General features: G+C 43.2%; 1 protein-coding gene across 5 annotated transcripts in view; it reads right to left on the bottom strand.

Moving 5' to 3' along the window:
* MEI1 (meiotic double-stranded break formation protein 1) overlaps positions 1-22200 on the bottom strand; it is a 58833-nt gene extending 36633 nt beyond the window's left edge. For 2 of the 5 annotated variants that reach the window (XM_086403065.1, XM_086403069.1), the window contains exons 1-13: positions 21943-22199; positions 19350-19473; positions 18477-18527; positions 16322-16395; positions 14722-14827; positions 14005-14208; positions 12460-12590; positions 9168-9282; positions 7910-8026; positions 6794-6893; positions 6531-6665; positions 1799-1913; positions 596-687 (exon numbers count right to left, since the gene is read on the bottom strand). In XM_086403065.1, coding sequence (XP_086259191.1) covers positions 596-687; positions 1799-1913; positions 6531-6665; positions 6794-6893; positions 7910-8026; positions 9168-9282; positions 12460-12590; positions 14005-14208; positions 14722-14827; positions 16322-16395; positions 18477-18527; positions 19350-19473; positions 21943-22113 — 1535 coding nt within the window. In that variant the 5' untranslated portion in view covers positions 22114-22199. Of the gene's footprint in view, positions 1-595; positions 688-1798; positions 1914-6530; positions 6666-6793; positions 6894-7909; positions 8027-9167; positions 9283-12459; positions 12591-14004; positions 14209-14721; positions 14828-16321; positions 16396-18476; positions 18528-19349; positions 19474-21942 lie in introns of all 5 variants that reach the window. The other 3 variants (XM_086403068.1, XM_086403066.1, XM_086403067.1) reach the window with 3 other exon arrangements.
* Positions 22201-22984: the final 784 nt, after the last annotated feature.

The following is a 22984-nucleotide window of genomic DNA, read 5'->3' as shown; positions in this document are numbered from 1 at the left end:
GCCCAACTATATGTGTTAATACTTCCCTCAACATACCATGCTGTCTGCTGCTTCACATCTCTTTGCCTTTATGTGTGCTGCTCTATCTGTTTGGAAGGCCTTCCCCAGGTTCGTGACAATGTAACGGATTGCACACATATACACAAAACTGTCTGGGTTCCCAAGAGACTGTGAGCTCCTTTTAGGCAAGAGCTGATCTGTGTTATCTTTCTACTTTCACTATCTAGCATCAGGGCTGGCACAGTAGGTACACAGTAGGTACAACAAATGTTTGTTGATGAGAACTGAATTAATCCAACAAGCAGTCAGTGAACACATGGAGAGCTAGGTTACTTGGGATGAGGCACAAAGCTGAATGAGATACAACTTCATTGCACAGCAACAAAAACTTCACTAGAAGGGAACCTTTAGAGACCTCCTCCACATACTCACTCCAAACTCAAACATCCCCATTCTCCACCCCAGCCAAAGTCCTCTCACTATGCAGCAAAGCATCAGAAATCAAGTGTTGCTTCTAGAACTTCACCCTCTGTCCATTCCTCTCTGTACCCACCCTCCATACTACTACCTCATCAGATCATAAGGAGCTCCTTACCTGCAGGCATTTCTAAATCCCTCCAGAGTGTTCAAGAGGAACTTCCCTCTTCGAAGAATGGCCCTCTCCGAATTTCTGTTGGAGGCATGGCCCTGAAGTGAGAAGGAAAGAGGGAAACTACTAGTCAAGTACATACTCTGTATTCCAGTCTTTGCTTAGAGGACTACAGACCTCTTCCTCCTGCACTGGAGTCTGGCATTCCCACACACCTAACACTTTCCAGGGGGTCTTATGGTTATCCTCAAAAATTCAGACATCTAGTAGCTCCTTTAAAAAAATGGTACAAAGGGGAACCTTAACCCCTTGTCTCCCCATGAAGCACAGGACTGGTTCTTGTTCTATTATATGCAGAAAGCTGTCACAGGCTAGTCGACATTAGCCTCACTGGCTGTAACACCCATATTAGTTGCTCCAAAACACACAAATTCCCCCACCGTATCATGTGCAAAGAGCTTAGTTTCCAAAGTTAATAAAGCACTCATATTAATAATATTTCCTCTGATATTTTAAGCTTGCTGCTGCTGCTAAGTCACTTCAGTCATGTCCGACTCTGTGGGACCCCAGAGACGGCAGCCCACCAGGCTCCCCCGTCCTTGGGATTCTCCAGGCAAGAACACTGGAGTGGGTTACCATTACCTTCTCCAATGCGTGAAAGTGAAAAGTGAAAGTGAAGTCGCTCAGTCGTGTCCGACTCTTCGAGACCCCATGGACTGCAGCCCACCAGGCTCCTCCATCCATGGGATTTTCCAGGCAAGAGTACTGGAGTGGGGTGTCATCACCTTCTCCGATTGGACCACTAAAAGCTAACAATTATGACACACTGCACACTCGTCAGATTCTAAGATTCTAGTGAATCCAGCCTTAAATAATTTTGTGAGCATGTTTACCATACCCACTTGGATGATATAAAAGACAAAGCATGTAGTAGGCCCTGGGATTTACTACCCAAACTCAGGTCCTTGCTACTTTGGACCTAAGAGAAAAACTGCTTAACCCCTGTGGCTTTGGTTTCCTAATGAGGATAACAATCATTAAGCCTCACAGCTCTGCAGTTATGGTAAAAAAAAAATAACATCTTGTTGTAGGTGTGTGTGCATGAGAAAAAGCTACAAAGTGGCATATAAAGATAATGCAATGTACTAATTATCTTCTAAAAACACAGAACAGCATGATCTCCAGAAGCAGCAGCTGCTGTGCACTGACCAGGGGCCTCCAGTTCAGCGGCGTCTGGGACAGATCTGCACATCGGCTCAGCATGGCTTTGACCAAGCCCTGCAGCTCCTTGTACAGCACAGGTAGCGCACTCTGATGATCCTTCCTGCATGCAGGGAGACAAAGGTAGGCCTGTGGTGAGGTCAGGGTACCCCAAGATAGCCCCAGGTTCTCAGGCAATGAGGGGGCATATGGTGGATCCGAACTTGGGTCCAGGAACTGATCTGACAAAAATCCCAGGTCCAGCACTTGTCTGCTGCGTGACTTTATGCACATTCCTCATCCTCTCCAGCCCTCAGTTTCCTCATCTAGTAAGTGAAAGGTAACAGTACTGTCCTCATAGAATTATGCTGAGGACCAAATTGGATAATGTATGCAAAGAACTCAGGACAGTGCTTACTAGATAGTAAGTCCTTACAAATGACAGCTATGACTATGACTGGGCTTCCCAGGTGGCACCAGTGGTAAAGAACCCACTTGCCAATACAGGAGATGTAAGAGATGTGGATTCAATCCCTAGGTAGGGAAGATCCCCTGGAGGAGGGCATGGCAACCCACTCCAGTATTCTTGTCTGGAGAATCCCCATGAACAGAGGAGCCTGGCAGGCTACAGTCCATAGGGTTGCATAGAGTCACACACGACTGAAGTGACTTAGCACACATGCACGCACACACATGACTATGGTTATTGTTATTAAGGATACAGAGGGTTTTCTCACTGAAAAAGACCTCCCAATTAAAGAAGTACTACCTAGAACAGAAGGTATATCAAGAGATGTATATGGCCACTGTTCTCAAATAACTGATAAGCTCTCTTATTTTTTCAATTAATTTATTTTAATTGGAGGATAATTGCTATACAGTATCATCTGAGTGAACTCCAGGAGTTGGTGAGGGACAGGGAGGCCTGGTGTGCTGCAATTCATGGGGTCGCAAAGAGTCAGACACGACTGAGCGACTGATCTGATCTGATCATGATGGTTTTTGCCATACACCAACATGAATCAGTCACAGGTATACATGTGTCCTCTCATCCTGAACCCCCTTCCCACTTCCCTCCCCACCCTATCCCAAGCTCTCTTAGAGAAGAGAAATCAAATTTGATTTCTGCTACCTTGATGAGGAAAATCATGATCAATAGGTAAATGTTATCAAGGACCCAGATTTTATTTAAGGAATGAATATAAGGAAGAACTTTCTAAGAGTCAAAACGCTATAGAGGCACACAACACTGTAAACTAACTATAGGTCAATAAAATTTTTTTAGAGCTGAAAAAATCTCTATAGAGGTAGACAAGAGTATCTAGGAGGAAGTGAGCTCTCTTGGAGATTATAAACAGAGACTGGAAACTATGTTTGGAGAATCAATTAATATGAGAATGTGCAACAATGTGAAAAGTAATACTTAGCGTCTCATATTTGTATAGACTCAGAGGAGGCAAGAGTCATGATTAGTCTAAATGTGAGCTCCAAGAGGCCAGGGGCCAGTTCTGCCTTTTCACTTTACCTAACAGAACTAGATGCATTGTAAATTGATGCTAAATAAAAAAAAAAAAAGTTAAAGAAATGAAGGACTGACTACTTGACAGGGTATAGTTTGCTGTATTGATTTCCTAGAAATGCTATGATAAGTTACCATAAACTGTGTTGCTTAAAACAACAGAAATTTATCCTCACATTCTGGGGGCTAGAAGTCTGCAGTCAAGGTGTCAGCCCCTCCAAAGGCTCTAGGGAAGAATCCTGCCTTGCTTCTTAGCTTCTGGTGGTTGCTGGCAATCCTCATCATTCGCTGGCTTATAGATGCATGATTCCAATTTCTGCCTCAGTCTTCACATGGCCCTCTGTGTGTACCTGTGTCCAAACTCCCTTCTCCTTCTAAGGGCATCAGCCACTGGATTCAGGAGCCCACACTGTATGGCCTCATCTTAACTCAATTGTATCTACAAAGGCCCTATTTCCAAACAAGGGCATGGATTTTAGAGGGATGCTAATTCAACCCAATGCAGTAACTAAGAAGAAACCTATGTTAACCCTCATCTCTGGGCTGTTTTTGAACTCTGAGAGCAATCTGTTGGGCCTTCTAATTGCTCAGTTAACCGTATATAGTGAAGGCTTGATTTCCCCTTTCCCTTCTGGAAGCTCTTTCATTTTTTTTTCCCCCTTTTTAGACTTTATTTTTTACAACAGTTTTAGATTTACAGAAACAAATACAGTAGATAGTGCAGTGTTCCCATACTCCCCCAGCCCTACTGCAATTTCCCCTACTATTAACACACTGCATTAGTGTGGCACATCTGTTACAATTAGTGAACAATATTGAATGGAAGCTCTAACTTTCTATCCTACATTGATAGCCAAGCTCTGGCTCTGCCATCTTTAAATTCTTTCAACAGTTCTCACTCCTCATTCCCTCTTCTGGTTGGGCTTCCCAGAGACCTTCTGAAACACTCCACCTCAGAGGGACCACCTCACTAAACATTCAGGAAAATTAAAGTCAAAAATAAAAGCATCTAAGGATTAATAACCTTATAATTAAATACCTTATATTAACTTTATAAATATAAACTTATATTAATAATCTTAATAACCTAATAAGCCCCCTACCCATAATTCTCCATAATTCTGATCCAACCAGCTTTCTGGCTTCTTCAAGTATTACTTACCCTCACACAACCTGCTGGCCAGACTGACTACGGTACCCTCAGTAATCCCTAAATTTTCCCACCCACATGTTTTGACCAATCCTAGTCCTTCCACAAATCTATCTCTCTCATCCCTTGTGTATGTATATGTTAGTATACAAAATAAAATTAACATTTATAATGTTAATAATATAAGGTTATTAATCCTTTGTAACACCTTGGACTGTAGCCCACCAGGCTCCTCTGTCTATGGGATTCTCCAGGCAAGAATACTGGAGTGGGTAGCCATTCCCTTCTCCAGGGGATCTTCCCAACCCAGAGATCAAAACTGGGTTTCCTGCACTGCAGGCAGATTCTTTACCATCTGAGCCACCAGGGAAGCCCACGTAGCACAGCTCAAACCCTGCCTCCTGCCTGAAAGGTGCTATCAGTCCCCCATAACACTGACCTCCTGGGAGACTTGCAGCTCTGCCTGGGAACTTCTGATTGACTCTTGCTCTTACTCTAGGCCTTTGTTACCCTGCTGTTTTACTCATCTCACTCTTGTTAGGATTCATGCCCCAGATTTAGACATTCAAATCCAGGAAAGGACAAAAGGGGAAAAGAGACAATCTGAAGCCATTATAATATAAATGCTATTCTTCAATTTTTAGAAGCAATTTTATGCAAGTGACAAAGACTTAATTATGGTTACAGATGAGACTATAAATGTTAACAACCTTTACAATATAAATTAAAAGTACAATACAAAATTAAAGGTACAGCTGATATTGAGAAGTAGAAGGTAAAGAGAAAGCTAAGGAAGAGTTGGGGTGCGAATATACCTAGCTAACCAAGTAGGGTGTTAAGAGATACTGCCTTAAGTTGAGGGAACAAGAAATACAAGTTTTAAGCATATTATTTAAAAGCTTGAAAACAAAATATTAACTAGTAAAAATGTCAAGGAAATGTAGAGAAGGCAAAACAGCTAAGTCTTGGTCTTTCCTATTGGTAAGTCAATGAAATGTTCTAAATGGACAAAGAAATAGCATTGCACTCATATTGTTTAGAGTTAGGGAAATAAGTCACCAGAACTTAATGAAGACAAAATGAGTTAAAATTAGTTTCCTTTAGAAAGTAGGAACAGAGGACTTTTTCTTTTCATTATAAAACTTGTGCATGTTTTATTTTTTATTGCTTAAATATATTACTTTGTTAGATTTTTAAAAGGGAGAATGTAGAAACAAAGTAAAATTTTCTATATAAGTAAATATTGGTTTCCTCCATTAGTTTTTTCAAGATCAAGCACCTTACTAAGGAATGATTTCCCATTTGACCCTAGGCTCATTTAGTCTCACCATCCATTTTAACATCATTCATATACTGACTATTAGGAGTGAGATATATAGCAGTTTAAAAAAAAAATGACATGATCTCTTAATTCTTGGAGATCATGTTATATTGTGGAGAAGACACAAAACAGATGAATAAACAAGAACTTTCAAGTAGGTGCTGCAATAGCCAAATGGGTCAGTTAGGAAAGGATACTCTGAATGAGACCTCAATGATGGAAAGAGGCCAGTCATGCAAAGATTTAAGGGGAACAGTATTTTAGGCAAAAGGAAAAATTAGTAGAAAGGAAGTGGGAGCAAAGTCCAGACTAAAAAAAAAAGACTGAGTTTCAAAAAGTTATATCCACAAAATAAATACAGAATAAAATCCTATTTTAAAAGACATGCAAAGAATCGGAAGGAACTCTTCCAAATTAAAATATGAAAGTAGAAGTAAAATACTCAATAGTAGGGTTGAAAAATAAAGTCAAGAAAATCTCCTGGAAACTAGTACATAATGACAAAAAGATGAAAAACTGTCAGACAAAGAAAATAAACAAAAGAAAAAAAATCAGATGACCAATCCAGGATGCCCAACATCCAAATGGCAGTTTCATAAAGGCAGAACAGAGTAAGCAGAATAATGGAAAGAAATAATTCAACGAAATTTCCCTGACCTAAAGGACAAGTATCCTCTGGAAGCTACTCTGGCCTTGACAGGTCTTTGGGTACACGCAGAGGTGGAAAGTTCAGTCTGTCTGGGTCTCTCACCTCAGAAAGGCAGAAATGGCCTTCAGTGCCTCAGCAGCCACCTCCAGCACAGGGCTGCTCACTGCCTCTCGGAGGGCACGGCCAGCATCTCTGCACATGGCTGAGCTTGTGAACAGCTTGATCTCTTCTGGCTGCCTGAGAAATTATAAATGAAGAATAAGCGTGTGGATTCCTATCACTGACCCCATCAGGAATAAATACCTCCAGTTCTTTGCTTCTCCAGTCTGGCCCCTGCAGGCTTGATGCTCCGCCACTTAGCTCACCGAGTCAGGATCTCAGCAAAGAGCAGCAGGCCCTGCTTGTGCAGCTCGGTGTTGTTCATCCTCAGGTTTCCCTGTAGGCTCCTCACCACCGACTCGATCCCTACCTCAAAATGACACAGCAGAGGCCAGGGATCAGTGCCCAGTAGTCTCCTTCCTGCCTTCCCAGGAGAGGGGAGAGGCTCTGGACAGCACACAGTTGCTGGCAGCCCTCCTGGAGCAGTCCTGACAAGTTGAGCTGATGGGACAGGGCTGTGAGATCTTTGAGGGCAGGCCCTTGTATGATTCACCTCTGTCTCCCCAAACCCAGCACAACCCACAGCACAGGCCCTGGCATTTGAGGTATTTTGTCAATGCCTACTGGCTGGGCTACTATACCTTCTCTACTACATACACTCCCATTTCTCCTCAAAGAATCAGCGCAGACCTCCACTCTCCAGGAAGCCTTCTCTGGTCCACTCAGGCAGAGGTATGGGCCTCCTCTGGCCTCCTACACCTCTTGTCCATCCCCTCGAGCATAACCCTAACCACCTTGTTTATATCTCCCTCCCCTTCCAGAGGACAGGGACCATGTTATATGTCCCTGTTATATTTTATATGTCCCATGTTATATGTCTAAATCTCTAGCTCCCAGCCTGATGCCTGGCATAGCATAGGAACACAGAATATGAATTGAATGTGCCCAGTCTAAAAATCTAGATGTGATATAAAAAGTTCCAGACAAGGAAGGTATCACCAGGAAAGAAGAAGGGATAGTTTCAACAAAACTTTGAAAGGTTAAATCAAAGTTGGGGGACTAATTAGATGGGGAGATTTCACAGGAAGACTACTCCAAGGCTGAGTAAGGTTGTTCTTGAGGTACAACAGGAATTCATCTCGTGGCTGACAGGAGTGTCCTTTTCTCGCTAAACATATACTTCCGCCAATTAATGGAGAGCAGAACTGTTTGGATATCACTGCTTGCCTGTGGAATCTGGTGACAAGTTGGGGCTGATGGAAATGACCAGACCAGCACCTTCCTCCAAAGTACAGGCCAGCCTGCCCATCACTGCTGCTGCCACCTAACTTCAAGGTGCTGTCCACCCAAGCCAGAGCTAGTGCAGGACCCACAGTACCAACCATACACCGTGTGGCACTTGGAAAAGAAGAGTGGCTCTTCTGCCAGGAGTATCAAACAGTTGTAGCAGGACCAGACGAGCACTTCACTGGAAGAGGAAAGATGCTCAAAGAGGAACTCTGGCCAGGGAGAGAGGGAGGAAGCAATATGAAAACTGTGTGATAATGCTCCCTTAACTAATACTAGGGTTTAGATTTATTAAGCATCTCATACCTGTCACTTCATCTGTTCATACACCCTCGCCCTAAGACATGATCATTAATTCACACATAAACCTGGAAAATGCCCTCTAGCTTATTGTCTAACTTCTTCTTTTTACAGATGGGGAAACTGAGGTCCAGAGAGAGACAGCTGGTGGTAGAAGAGGGACTAGAACCTAGGTCCCCTGATTCTCAGGATGGGCAGCAACATGATGCAGAGAAAAGAGGTTTTAGAGCCAGAGAGCCTTGATTTTGTATCCCTTCTCTGCCAATGCCGAACCTTGTTGATTTAAACCAGCTGTTTCCCTTCTCTAACTTCCCTGGTGGCTCGGACGGTCAAGCGTCTGCCTGCAACGCGGGAGACCCGGGTTTGATCCCTGGGTTGGGAAGATCTCCTGGAGAAGGAAATGGCAACCCACTCCAGTATTCTTGCCTGGAGAATCCCACAGATGGAGGAGCCTGGCAGGCTACAGTCCATGGAGTCGCAAAGAGTCAGACATGACTGAGCGGCTTCACTCGCTCACTTTCCCTTCTCTAGTTCAATTTCCTTATTCATAAAATAGCAAAGATGAGGACCTAAATGTGGCAACATTTACAATGCACCTCAGGGCATATTTCCTGGCTCATCACAAACTTTCAAGACACATTAATTCCTTTTTTTCTTTTTTCCCTTTTTTTTTTTTCTTCTATTCTTTTTTTTTTTTTTCTTTTTCTAAGATTCTTCTTTTACTTTATGTCCTCAGACCTTTAATTCCTTTTTTTCTACAGGTCTTTCTACTACCCCACACTAGATGTTTATTTCTAGATGGTTTATTCCTAGACTGGTCTAAAAATCAGTAACAAATTGTTCAAGGTCAGTTAGAAATCTGTCGAAAGAGGATTCAGATTTCCTGAGGTGTATTTCCTAGACTCTGTCATATATAATGAATATGCCACCAGCTGGTCCCTTCAGTATGCATAACAAAGAATCCCAACAGAACTGCTGCTGCCGCTGCTACGTGAAAATCTCCAGTCAGAATTCTGGGGTTCTCAGAGGAGAAAGTTAGAAGGGGACTCCCACCTGGGATATCAGCGTGGATGAAGGCCAGGGCGTGCTTCGCTGGTGAGTGGACTAATACTGCAGTTATACATTGGGCACTGGCCACCTGCAGGGTCTCATCTCTGGAGAGAAGAAGCTGGAGAAACAGGCAGCAAAATGTGCCAGTTACAACACAGACAGGACCAGAGGGAGGCACCTAGGTGCCTCAGGGCAAGAGCCTGATTGTCTCTGAATCCCTCCCACACTACTGGCACCAGGTGTAATCATGATACTCAAGGAGAACAGCTGTGGATTATGGAAAAGAGTCTCTATGAACAGAAGCAGGTGTGAAATAGAACAAAAGAACACAGTGGCATTCCAAGAACACTAAACCTGTCCCCAAGAATGCTCTGGCCTTCACTGCCAAAAGTATTTTCACAGCCCTCGTCCAGTTTTGATGTTTGTAACAAACCTGGGATGTGTCAAGGCAAGGTTCTACTATTAGCCTCACTTTACAGAGTGTGCAGGAAAGAGTTAATACTGCAGACCTGAGACTGTACCCTTAGAAAGTCCTGTCTGCACTGAGTCTGGGAAGCTGAATTTCAGGAGGGTTCCCAATTCTCCCAGAACTGATAAGAGTGGCTCATTGTTACTAAACCATTTGTTCAAGCAATGCAGTTTATGCTGCACACCTGCTTTCTTTCTGGGAATCTGGGATTTTGGTATGTGCTAGGCAAGAGGATACCTACATAATCAGATAGCTCCCAATTAAAACCTTGGGCACTGAGCCTCTAAAGAGCTTTCCTGCTAAACATTTCATACATGCTGTCACAGTTCATTGGCAGAGGAATAGAGTGCATCTGGTATGACCCCACTAGGAGAGGACTCTTGGAAACTTGTGCCTGGTTTTCCCCTAGACCTCATCCCATACACCTTTCCCTTTTCTGATTTTGCTTGGTATTCTTTTGCTGTAATAGATCACGGCTGTGGATATAACTGTACACTGAATCCTGTGAGTCTTCCTAGTGAGTCACTGAACCTAGAGTGGTCTCGGGGACCCTTAACACACAGAGGAAGGAACGAAAGCTCATTAAAGTTAAGTTACCTATGCTAGGCCACACAGCTCGTAAGTGGCAAAGCTCAGGCAGACACTCAGGTCAGCCACATCCAAATCTAGGAGTCTTTCCACAACTGAGATGCCTCCCTCATCAAAATTTTAAATCAGGTTACTCCTCTAATTAAAATATTTCAATGAATTTCCATTGAACTCTGAATAACATCCAAACTCCTACTAGACACCATAGCTATTAGGAGTCCCTAAAACACTTTCCATGGGGTTGCAGAGGGTCGGATATGACTGAGTGACAGAATTGAACTGAACAACACTTTCAGAAATCAAGGAAAGAGTTAAATGCAACCAGAGATTTTAAGTATAGAAGAAACTGGCCTTCTGGGGGGGAAATGACAAGCAAAACATAGCACAAGACAGAAGAGACACTGCATGATTTTAGAGCTTCAAAGGAAAAGGACCAAGCTGCACATTTCTTGAGGACTACAAACTTAAACCCATCTCAGTTATGTTAGACTTAAAAATGGATACATAAACAGCCTTTCTATTTGCATATAAAGGAGTTTCTAGATATTAATCTTTATCTTGTTCTCTTTTATATAGGAAATGACATGTATTTCAGTCATGCCTAGTGATAAAAGGCAAACCATTATTTTATGTACCACTAAGAAGAGCTATAATTAAACTATGACATACCATTAATGGTAAAATGTCTCCCAGTTTGAGAGCTGTTACAGTATTTTAAAAGTGCCTTAGAAAAATGATATGTAACCATTAAGCAAAGCAATGATTCTTGGCTTAAAACGTATATTCCTTACTGTGTTGGGATTAGACTGACCAAAAAAAAAAACAAACAGAAGAATGGAAGTAGAAGAATACAGACCAGTCTTTATTTAAAATTTTGATATTTTGTTCATCATTAATTTTTGCATTAACTTTGATTTTTTAAAATTCTGCATTAAAATACTATTTATCTTGATTGCTGAGGTTTTCTTACTTTTTTTTTGATTGCTGAGTTTTTAGCACCCCCTTAAGTTTTCCACCTAAGGCAAGTGCCTTCTCACCTCACCCAAGTTCCAAACTTGCTGATTCTTGTAGTAAATAAAACACTAATCATCCAAAATGGCTAAGAGAGAAACAGTCTCCACGTATGGATGGAGGACAGGAGCTCCATACCAAGATTCCTGTCTCCACGAAGCTCTCTCTCCTTAGGGAGGTGCTCTCCAGTCTCTGTCCCCGCCACTCTCATGCTGCCTTGGTGCACTGTGAGGACACGAGACACTGTGCTCCTGCTAAGTCCAGCAGCAATGTTCTAACCAGACACCACCAAGGACTCCAGGACAGCAGCAATTAAGTGAACACAGAAATTAACCCACTATGAGATTTTGTGGTTCAAAGACACAAGACTTGCTCTTGAGAGTTCAAAGGCCCCGCGTGGACCATTCCAGAGGCATCCCAGGGAGGTTAGGAGGGGCAGTTTGCTCTGGTTTTTTTATTCCTACCTTACCTAATCCTAACTGTCCCTTTCCCGTTTCTAACCAAGGTACCTCCTCCTTTCCACAGAAGCAGTCCCACAGTCTAGTCAGTGAGTGATATCCCTGGTATCAGATGAGGATAAGCAGCTCTGCCAAGCCCTGTGCTGAGCACTGTGGACAGAGACAGTCAGACTCAGGTCCTGCTCTAAAGAAGCTCCCAGTTGATCAACCACAACATGGTGAGGTAAGCACTGTGAAGAGGGCACATTCTACCCAAAGGAGCCAGGGGACAGGGGAGCTCTATAGGCCTTGAAGGCTGAATCAGACCAAGGACAGAGGAAAGGCTTTAAAGGCAAAGGGGAAGAGCATCTGCACAGGCACAGAGACAGGAGGTCCTAGAATATACAGGACCAGGGAGAAGTTCCATCTGGCTGGAGTGCTGGGTTGTGGGACAGAAGAGACAGGCAAGTAAGGCTGAAGGGATAAGCTGGGCCCAGAGAAAGAGGGCTCCACGTACCAAGCTGAGAAGCTTGAATAATCCCCAAAACAACTGAGGTGGCTTTGTTTCCACAGCTGTGTGTATTCTCCATTCTCAGACAACCCAGATGTAAAGGGGAGGATACAAACATAAAGATTCACAACTGAAAGAAAACCAACGTTGAGTCTTCCAATAGCATGTTGTTTTGGCCAGTGAGAAAGTACTTCGAAAATCCTAGGTAGAAGGATAAGGAAAAAGCCCCAGGAGATTCAGGTTCCTGAAGCCAGAGACCAGGAGTCACAGGACAACTACCTTTTTGAGCACCATAGGCAGTGGGGTCTCTCCTGGTGGCCCCTCAACACTCTCAGCACTTTCCACCAGCGCAGACTTGTTCATGAGCATGGACACAAAGAGATTATACTTCAGCAGCTGCTTTAGCAAACCTAGACAACAAAGGGGTGGGGAAGTGAGGCAAGAGCAGCATGGGTACAAGGACACACCCAAGGTGGCTCCTCACACATCTGCTAGAAGTTTCTTCATCTTTCCATAGATGTTCCTAAGCATTTTATTATTTTTAACGCTACTGTAGATAGAGTTTTCTTAATTTATTTTTGAGATAGTTTGCTGCTACCATATAGAAATTCAACTGATTTTGTATCCTACAATTTTACTAAATTCATTTAATAGTTTTAACAGTTTTTGGTGTAGTTTTTTGGACTTCCTTGGTGGTTCAGACGGTAAAGCGTCTGCCTACAATGCGGGAGACCCGGGTTCAATCCCTGGGTTGGGACGATCTCCTGGAGGAAGAAATGGCAACCCACTCCAGTATTCTTGCCTGGAAAATCCCATGGTCAGAGGAGCCTCATAGGCTACAGTACATGGGGTCGCAAAGAATCACACACAACTGAGCGACTTCACTTTTCTTTCAGTGTAGTTTTTAGGGGTTTCTACCTATAAGGTAATATCATCTGAAAACAGAGACAATTTTACTACTTCCTTCCTTTACTTCTGCCTTTTATTTCTTTTTCTTGCCTAATTGTTCTGGCAGGATTTAGAGTACTACGTTGAATAGAATCCCACCTTTTTCTTTGCAATCTCCATGACAGCGCACATCACAATTAATTCTAATTGTCCACATCTGCCCTCCACAATGGACTATGAATTTCCAGATTAGAGCATGGGTTTAATCATCTGTACAAACCCAGAAGGGGTCCTGGTTCAGAATGAACACTATGTATGGCTGAGCTGTTCAAAACAGAGCTCTTGGCCCAAACTGTAAATAAATTGTTGTTGCCCAGACTATGCTTTTCCCTGTAGCCCCTGCTCTGAAACAGGTCTGCACCCAATCACCAGTGCCCGTTTCCTCTATCCAAAATACGAAAGCTCCCTGCTCAAAAGCATTTGATAGATTTTGTATTTATGTAAGGAAGTTGACAGGAGAGGTTGAAAGGGTACACTGAGCCTCAAATAACAAGAGAAATTTGGACTTCACCCTGGAGGCCAGAAGAAGCCATAGATGATTTTCCAAATAGGAAACTGACGGGACGCGAGCTATGCAGTATGAAGATTAATTTGGCAGCAAGTACAGGATGCACCAGGGCAGGCAGTAAAGACCAGAGGCAAAAAAACTGCTGTCCCACTTTTCCTCCTCTTCTCCTTCCAAAGGTGACGTTCTTAAGATACCACACCAACATGAGGCATCTTTCACAGTCTGTGCCTCTTATCTCCCAAATCCATGACTTCTACCCCGTGCAAAGCAGCAAACCTCCCCACCGCTAATGAGTCTGCATCTCAAATCCTCAAAAAAAAAAAAAAATCTCAAAAGCTTTCTCTTTTCTCTCCAGTCCCACATCTTACCCAAGCAGTTGATCTGTAGCTCCTTTGTCTGGGCACCATCCATGGTGGAAAGGAAGAGAGGACACAGCTTCTCCCGGAAATGGCCCAAAAGCATCTCAGCAGCAACTGGGGAGGAGTACAGCTTCCCATAAAGGTAGCAGACAGAAGCCTGCACCCCCTCATTGGGGTACACTAAACCTCTCAACAGATGCTCCATCAGGTCACCTATCCAGAAAACAACCAAGGGATCAAGGGAACCTCACAAGTCAACTGCTAGATGACACTCCAAACTACTGCCCTGAATGGGGTAGTCATGGTAATCCCTATAATCCCCCACAATACATGATTTCTGGGAATCTAAAAGAGAAAACCAAGGCATAAAGAAGTTAAGTGATTTACCCTTGGATAAATCCTCTATGAGATACTTATTTCCTTTTACTGATAAAGTGCTTGTGCATTCCAGAATTAATTCCTCCTCCCATCTGAAAGACTCATAGTAGATACTTAATTATTTTGTGTTAAAATAGTGAATAGAAACAGCCCAAGACCAGAGTTGAGCAATACTTTTTTGCCCCAATTAGCCAATATAAAGCATATTTTGCAGATGAGGAAACTGAAGCCTATGGAAGGAAAGTAATGTCTTTCCAGGTGTACACAGTGAATGTTCCTCCCAGATGGAAGTGTGATCAAAGCAGCTCTTTAAAGTGTAGAAGCAGCTCTTCCCCAGAGGTCACTCACCATGTTCCATCACAAGTTTGTCTGCCAGAGCAGGGACAGCATCTACCAACTTGCCAAGAAGGGTCAGGGTGGCCAGGCTGCCTCGCATGGAGGGCATGCTACACAGCTACAGAAAGTGAACACATTCCTTTCTATAAGTTAGGATGAGAAAAGATCTCCCACCAAAGTTCATCTTGCCCTATCCACACCAAAGCCTGTACTGCCTGTGTCTCTCACAATAGTTAGTAACCAGCCTCTTTAGCTAAGTATCAATTGCCCCTATTGGACTGGGAAACCCCAGAGGAAAGGGACCGAATCAGATTTCTCTTAGAATCCTCAGTACATAGCTCAGTACGTGTTTGTTAAACTAAATTAAAATTAGCGTATTTTGCCCTCTCTGGAGCCAGAAACTGGAGGGGCGAAAGTTGGACACATCATAAAAATGGAATTCTAGTTCATTGCAAAAAATTATTATTATTATCATTATTATAGCTACTATTACTGAACATTCTATTTGTCAGGTACTATGCTTGATGCCTGGGGCTTCCCCAGTGGCTCAGGGGTAAGGAAGCCGCCTGCAATGCAGGAGGCACAGGAGATATGAGTTTGATCCCCAGATTGAAAAGACCCCTGGAGGAGGGCATGGCAACCTACTCCAGGATTCTTGCCTGGAGAATCCCATGGACAGAGGAGCCTGATGGGCTATAGTCCATAGGGTTGCAGAGTCAGACATGACTGAAGCAACTGAGCATGCATACATGCTTGATGCTTTTCAGAGAGAGTCAATAGTATTTATTTCACCTTTTCTATTGACTAGCTATAGCACCTTAAGTAAAATTCTTAACTCTTCTGATGGGACTTAGTAATAGTACCAACTTCAATGGGTTGCTGAGAAGATTGAACGAGATATTGCATGTGAAGCACCAACACAATGCCTACAGTATATAAAGGGGCATCACCATAATGATGCATTGATATTTATAAATATAATTTATAAATGTAATCTTATATATTAATCACATGCAGAGCAATTATAATGACACGATAATTTAACACTTTTTAATTAAATGTTGCTCTTAATGGTGTTGAATAAACATCTGTCTTTCTCTTGCAAAAAAAAGATTCTGATACTATTCCTATAAAAGCTGCTTGTTTAACTGATATTTTTGACTACATTGAAGAAAGCAGGTTAAATATAACTATTCAGTGCTTACTTTAGATGCTGATAAAAACAAATGCCTTCAATACAAAATATCGTATACAACTTAAACCAAACAAAAATACTAAGCCAAGACATAGTGAACATATTTCCTTAAAAATTTTTTGAAGGAAATCTGTTCATATTTAAGAGAATGTCCACGGGATGACTATGCCAGAAAATGGACTTCACCAACATGGAGGTAGACTTTGGGAGACTAAAAGCGAAAGGGAGGAAGCTACAAAGAGTACTGGAGCAGAAGACCCAGGCCCCAGCTCTGGTTCTGCCACTGATTCAGTGACCTCAGGCAAGTCCCTTTTCCTCTCCAGATTCAATCTTCCAATCTATCCAAAGGAGGGCTGTCCCAGCTCTGACATCTGAGGATTCCAAGAGGTACTCAAGAACCCACGGATACTTACTGACCTCTTTGTGACATTCACCCAGAAGGCAATGAATGGTCTGCTCCAACTTCAGCTGAGTCGTAAGCTGGATAAGGACTAAACAGACACAATACCATTACTTACCAGAAGACAACCCCAGGCCCAGACTTCTAATCAAAGTCATCTGCTTGTGTTAATTGGCATTAGTCTTTTCTATCTCCTCCATTCTTAACTGTTTTATCATCAATGGTTCAAAACAAGGCAATACATTACAATAATCTAGGAAGCTTTAAAAAAAATAAAAACTACTGCTCAATTCCATCCCAGATCAATTAAATTAGAATTTCTACAGAAAGAGTCTAAGCATTTGGATATTTTTTAAGTTTCCCAGGTAAGTCTATTGTGAAACCAAGGTTGAAAACTACTATCATTATATTATTTCCACTTTTTTCCTTCCTTAGAATTTGCTACTTCATATACCAAAAAAGAGTTATGAGTTAATTCTTGTGCTGATAATTGACAATAATATTATCACTCAACCCCAAACCTATCCTTCTATACAATCATTTGTGTGCTTCTGCTGGTGTCTTTGATGAGGAGTGAAGAGGCTTGCTCTGTAAGTGTGGGGGAAGTGGCAAACTAGATTTGGCTGCTGCTGAGGGAAGACTCTACCACTCCCAGAGTAAAGAAGCATTCTAGAACAACACTGACAGAAACAGAAAGAAGGCAGGAAGTAAACAGCAAATAGTGAGGAAGGAGCAAGTCCTTCTCCCTCTAGCTTTGCAATATCCATCTAGTGCTCACCACCTCATGAAGTTTCCAGAGGATTCCAAGCTATGCTGGCATCTACCAGAAGCAGATGGCTTTAGGATTATAGCTCCACTCTAGAGTGGCCTTGGGGCTTCCCTTGTGGCTCAGCTGGTAAAAAATCCACCTGCAATGTGGGAGACCTGGGTTTGATCCCTGGGTTGGGAAGATCCCCTGGAGAAAGGAAAGGCTACCCATTCCAGCATTCTGGCCTAGAGAATTCCAGGGAGTGTACCATCCAAAGGGTCACAAAGAGTCAGACACAACTGAGCGACTTTCACTTTCACCGGTAAAGAATCTACCTGCCAAACAAGAGACATGGGTTGAATCCCTGGGTCAGGATGATCCTCTAGAGGAGGAAATGGCACCCCACTCCAGTATTCTTGCCTGGATAATCCCATGGACAGAGGAGCCTGGCAGGCTATAGTCCATGGGGTCGCAAAGAGTCGGACATGACTTAGTGACTAAATAATAACAACAGGGCAGCCTTGAGGAAAATGGCAAAGGGAGATCTCCCCACCCATGCCGTCGGAACTTCAAGTGAGACATTTGTTTATCCACACTCTCTATACTGAGAGATGGTCAAAAGTACACACAGATCATATTGACTTATTTGTTACAACTGCTAGCTGTTACAGCTGCTAACTCTATGGCTGTATGGTCATGGAGCCAGCAGCAGCCAAGCAGCATCCTCTCCTCAGTGGTCTGAGTTTCATATATGGGGTCCTTCCTCCAAACTTGTAAGTTTTAATAATTTCAACCTCTCCTTTTGCTTCCCTAGTCCCAGGGGTGGCAGCTGTTTTCAGAAATTGCTACCTTGGTGAAAACTTGGTTCTCTTTTTGCCTTTAGTTACCTAGTTAATAATTCTTTAAAGTTCTTTTTTCTGTTCAAATAACTTGAGTGGTTTGTGTTTCCTCACTAGACTCCTAACTGATACAGTTCTTTGTTCTTTCTGCAAGAATCCTTTCATCCCAATGCTCGTCTTCCTTCTTCTTGAGTCTTACAGGTAAATTCAGATACTTCCACAGCTTTAAATACCATCTATGTGCAGACAACTTCCAATCACCCAACACTAATGTAAAAAAAGCAGAGTTTGTACGTGTCTTTGTAATAGCACTTATCAGCCGTTGCTATTTACCAGCCAACCTCTCCTCCAGACTGTAAACTCTTACATGGCAGGAATTATGTCAGATATATCACTAGTATCTAATGCAGTACTTGACACAGAGTAGGTGCCAAGAAAAAAAAATGCAGAATTAATGATTAAAAACTGAGTTTTCTTTATCTGTCTGTAAAATGGAAAATTTCATCCAGGTCTCAAATAGTTAGAGCTGCAATTCAGGGTAATATTCCCGGCTTCAAATGCTGAGAACACAGAGTTTTACCTTACCTTCAATACAGAGGTCTGTTATGCTCCCATCCTCTACATTACATAACAGTCCTTAGAGCAGAAGGAAGAGGGGGATGGTTAACAGTTAAAAGAGAAACAAATCCAGAAAGGCACACTATGAATTCTAAGACTAATAGCAGCTTTAAGCAATGTCCCAGCTAAATTCTATCCTCAGCACCAAACCCCAGATTTTCAATAACAGCTCTCTGGCTTTAAAAGGATAAAAATAGTCAGTGTGGCACAGTATAAAAACTGTGTGTTCTGGAGTCTGTAACAGACCTGGGGTAAAATCCCAGTTCCACCAGCTGTTAGCTAAGGCCTGCCTGAGCCTTGGGGATCATCCTCTCTCCCTTAAAAGAATATTTTGGCAGTTGAAAGCCTGAAAAGCCTCTAGCAGAGAAAAGCATTCAATTTAAGTTGGCTCCTTTCCTCCCTGAAAGGGCTCATTCCATAGGACATTATAACTGTATTAAGAGAAGGGACTTTTTAATTCATCTTATTTTATACATGAAGAAACTAAAGGTACAGAAAAGAAGTCACTCAATCAAGGTCACAGTCAGATCAGCAGACTCCAGATCTGACTATTAATCCTGTTCAAAGACCAGACAGTCTAGATTTTTTAAAAGAACACATCCACCTTCACACTTTTAATAACACCTGAGCTATAGTAAAGCCAGTTACAATATAATGCATCGTGTATCTTAGGAAGGGGACATTTCTTCACCATTATAACAAAATAATTTGTTAGTAAGTTAAACTTTTACATTGCAAACAGTGGAAACTATCATTCCAAGACCATTTCTCCAAGACCCCAAAAACAAATGTACAAAGTATACAGGCAAAATTCACTCCAGGTTTCCTTTTCAGTCTCACCGAAAAGCATGCTTACGAAGTGGATACAGATTCTCTGATCCTGAGCCACCAGCTGCACAACCAGGGAGGCATGCTTCATGAGAGCATCTCGGAAGCTGGACAGCACGTGCTTCTTGCGCACCAACTAGGGGCAGATGAAATAAATATTCAATAGCAACCAAGTCTCAGTTGTTTTGAACCCAAACAAGTATAATTCCCAAATATAACTACAAGATTACACCAGCGGGATCATCTGAACTATGGAGTATGAAAAGAGGCATCATTTACACACAGGAATCCACATGTTCAAACAAAGGATGATACAAGAACTAAGGTTTCTAATACAATATATTTACAGAGCACTTTACTGTTCACAAATCACTCTTTTGTCTACTAGCTCATTTAAGCCTAATTGAGTTGGTAAAGCAAGCAGGAAAAGGTACTACTATTGCTGTTTTGGAGATGAGAAAACTGAGGGTCAGAGACTTTGCCAAGGACTCAAATCTAAGTATCCAACCAGGTCTTGTCCAAGGCTCTTTCCACAGTCTATGAGAATGATACTGCGGACCCTCATAAGTCTCACTGAAGTAGGTAGAGAAAAATGCATCCTTCCATTCAGTGTAGACATAAATCTTCACACTCAATTTGCCTCCCTGTACAGGGAACTGGGGAGCAGCTGTGCAAAGTGTTCAAGACAGTAACAAAAGATAGATCAAAAAAAGGGTGTACTGAGGACAGAACATGAACACAGGTACAACCGACTACATTAACCCCTTCAGCTGGTGAAAAATGAAGCTAAGACAAGTACGTTCAATAAAAGGTGAAGTTGCATCTCTTACTGCCTCTAACCTGTGCTATTACAAGTCTCTTATTCGTGAACTTCACCAGTTCTTCCCACATAATTAAGCTAGTGACCTAAATGAGTTATTCAAAAAATTTCAATGACATTCCTTCATCTGCTAGATTAAATCCAAGCCTTAGCTTGGATTCAAACTCTTAAAGGAACTGATCTCAACCCTGGCTCTCCAATATCACCTCCCTCAATTGCCCTTCAAACACATTCTGATGACCTCTCCAAACTCATCCTTGCTAATCCCACCTCCTGGAAAAAGCTCCCCCATTTCCTCTGGCCCAAATATCACCCATCTTTTCAAGTGTAATTCAAATGCTTCCTCCTCTTAAAAAAACTTCCTTAATTTCGCTCCTTATCCCACCAAACAGCACTTACTATAAACATGTCCAGCTTCTAAATTCCCAGAAATGTGTTCTCTTATTTTCTCCCATACCTCACTGTCTTATTCATCTTTGTACCTCTCACTGTCCAAGAATGGCAGTCTCAGAACTTTAGCCTCAGTGATATTATAGATGTTATCAGATAGTCCAGCGGTTCTCAGAGTATAGTCTTTGGACCCTGAGCATGCCCAAAATCCTTTCAGAAGATCCACAAGACGAAAATTATTTCCATATAATACTGAGATGCTATTTGACTTTTTCACTTATTCTACTGAGTGTACAGTAGAGTTTTTCCAAGGAGATATATCACAACAGATAAAATGCAAAAATCTAGCCGTCCTCTATTAAATCAGCCATTAACAAAATTTGCAAAAATGTGAAACAGACATTCCTTCCATTATCTGCTTTGTTTTGAAAGTAGTTATTTTCATTTTGAAAATCATGTATGCCACAGAACTGTACATTTAAGAGTCAAAATGGTAAATGGGATGTTACCTATTTTTTGTCAAAATAAAAAGAATTGCATTAATATGTAATGGATTTACTATTATTTTTAAATGAGTATCTTAAACTTTGTTACTTTCAACACAGTAAATAAACAAAAGCTCTCTGGGGTCCTCAACACTTTTAAAAAGTGGAACGGTATCCCCAGAGCAAAACCTTGAGGACCGCTGATCTAGCTGATTCCCCACCCACCCCATGGTAAGAATTCTGCTCCTGAGAATCTGAAAAACAAGTTATCTCCCGAACTCTACTTGGAGGTGTCCACGGACAAAAAACTCACAGCATAAGTGGGCAGACATTGAGGGAGCGGGCAGATCATGCTCCAGCCGGCTCTGCCTCTCAGAAAGGTCTTCCCCTCACCCCACTCCTGCCCGCCCATAACATCCACTCGTCGTTCCTGCTGCCACAGAGCCCAAGGCGCCCCCGCCTCACATTTCCCTCAGAAAGCTGAAGGGAGTAAGGCCCCGCGGTGTGTGCGCCCGGCCCACAGGCTGCGCGGGCGCTCGCGCGGGAGGCAGCCCGAGCGAAGGCTGGACCCCCGAGAAGGGGAGGGACAGCAAAGGGCGGGACGGCTGAGAGGAGGGCAGAGGGAAAGCTGGGAACGCGTGCCAATGAGTCTTGGAGGGCCCTGAGAGCCTTGGATTTAGTGCGGAGAGCGTGGGCCCACATGAGGCGCAGAGCCAAGCTCAGGGCCTCGTTACGAAAGAGGCTGCTGGGCGGCCTGCGGGGTAGGGTGAGGGGCGGGTCTGCGTAGGAGCCAGATTTAACCAGGCGGGGGCCCGGCTTAGTTTCCCCGGAGGTGCGTCAGGTTCAGGCGACCTGTTCCGTTGAGGGGAGGGCCTGGTTGGTGAGGGAAATGCTGGGACCCAGTTCGCACCGACACGCCGGGCTCCGGCAGCAGCTCCAGCGCGCAGGCCAGGCAGCAGCGTGGGGACACGGGCAGCAGCCAGCGCGAGTCGTGCCGGTAATGGGCGTTCTCGAAGAGCAGCGCCGCCTCTTCGTCCCTCCCGGGCCCGGAAAGGCCTGCCGCCGCCTCCCTCACAGCCATCCTTCGACACGCGTTCTACCGCGACAGCACTGTTCCCGCCAAGTTTTTGCGCAAGCGCACTTGGCAGAGCTCGGCGCGGGCGCACGAGGAGGGTAATGCGCCTGCGTAAACCGAGTACCTGGCAATTCAGGAGAGCAGCGGCACCTAAAGGCAGGTGAAGGGACTCAGGACTCACTTTGTACGTCTAAGCTCAAAGCTGTTTGCTCTTATCAGTTCTGTTCAGTTCAGTCACTCAGTCGTGTCCGACTCTTTGCGACCCATGGACTGCAGCACGCCAGGCCTCCCTGTCCATCACCAACTCCTGGAGTTTACTCAAACTCATGTCCATCAAGTCGGTGATGATGCCATCCAACCATCTCATCCTCTGTTGTCCCCTTCTCCTCCTGCCTTCAATCTTTCCCGGCATCAGGGTCTTTTCAAATGACTCAGTTCTTCACATCAGGTGGCCAAAGTATTGGAGTTTCAGCTTCAGCATCAGTCCTTCCAATGAATATTCAGGACTGATTTCCTTTAGGATGGACTGGTTGCATCTCCTTGCAGTCCAAGGCACTCTCAGTCTTCTCCAACACCACAGTTCAAAAGTATCAGTTCTTCGGCACTCAGCTTTCTTTATACTCCAACTCTCACAACCATACGTGACAACTGGAAAAATCATAGCTTTGACTAGACAGACCTTTGTTGGCAAAGTAATAGAGGAAAACAATAGAATGGGAAAGTCTAGAGAGCTCTTCGACAAAATTAGAGATACCAAGGGAACATTTCATGCAAAGATGGGCACAATAAAGGACAGAAATGATATGGACCTAACAGAAGCAGAAGATATTAAGAAGAGGCAGCAAGAATACTCAGAACTATACAAAAAAGATCTTCA

The sequence above is a fragment of the Bos grunniens genome, chromosome 5, assembly GCF_055505025.1.
Source record: "Bos grunniens cultivar Pamir isolate PY7600 chromosome 5, Bosgru_T2T1.0, whole genome shotgun sequence".
In the NCBI taxonomy this organism is placed as follows: Eukaryota; Metazoa; Chordata; class Mammalia; order Artiodactyla; family Bovidae; genus Bos; species Bos grunniens.
Note: the sequence above shows the minus strand (reverse complement) of the source record. Positions and strands in the feature narration are given on the sequence as shown.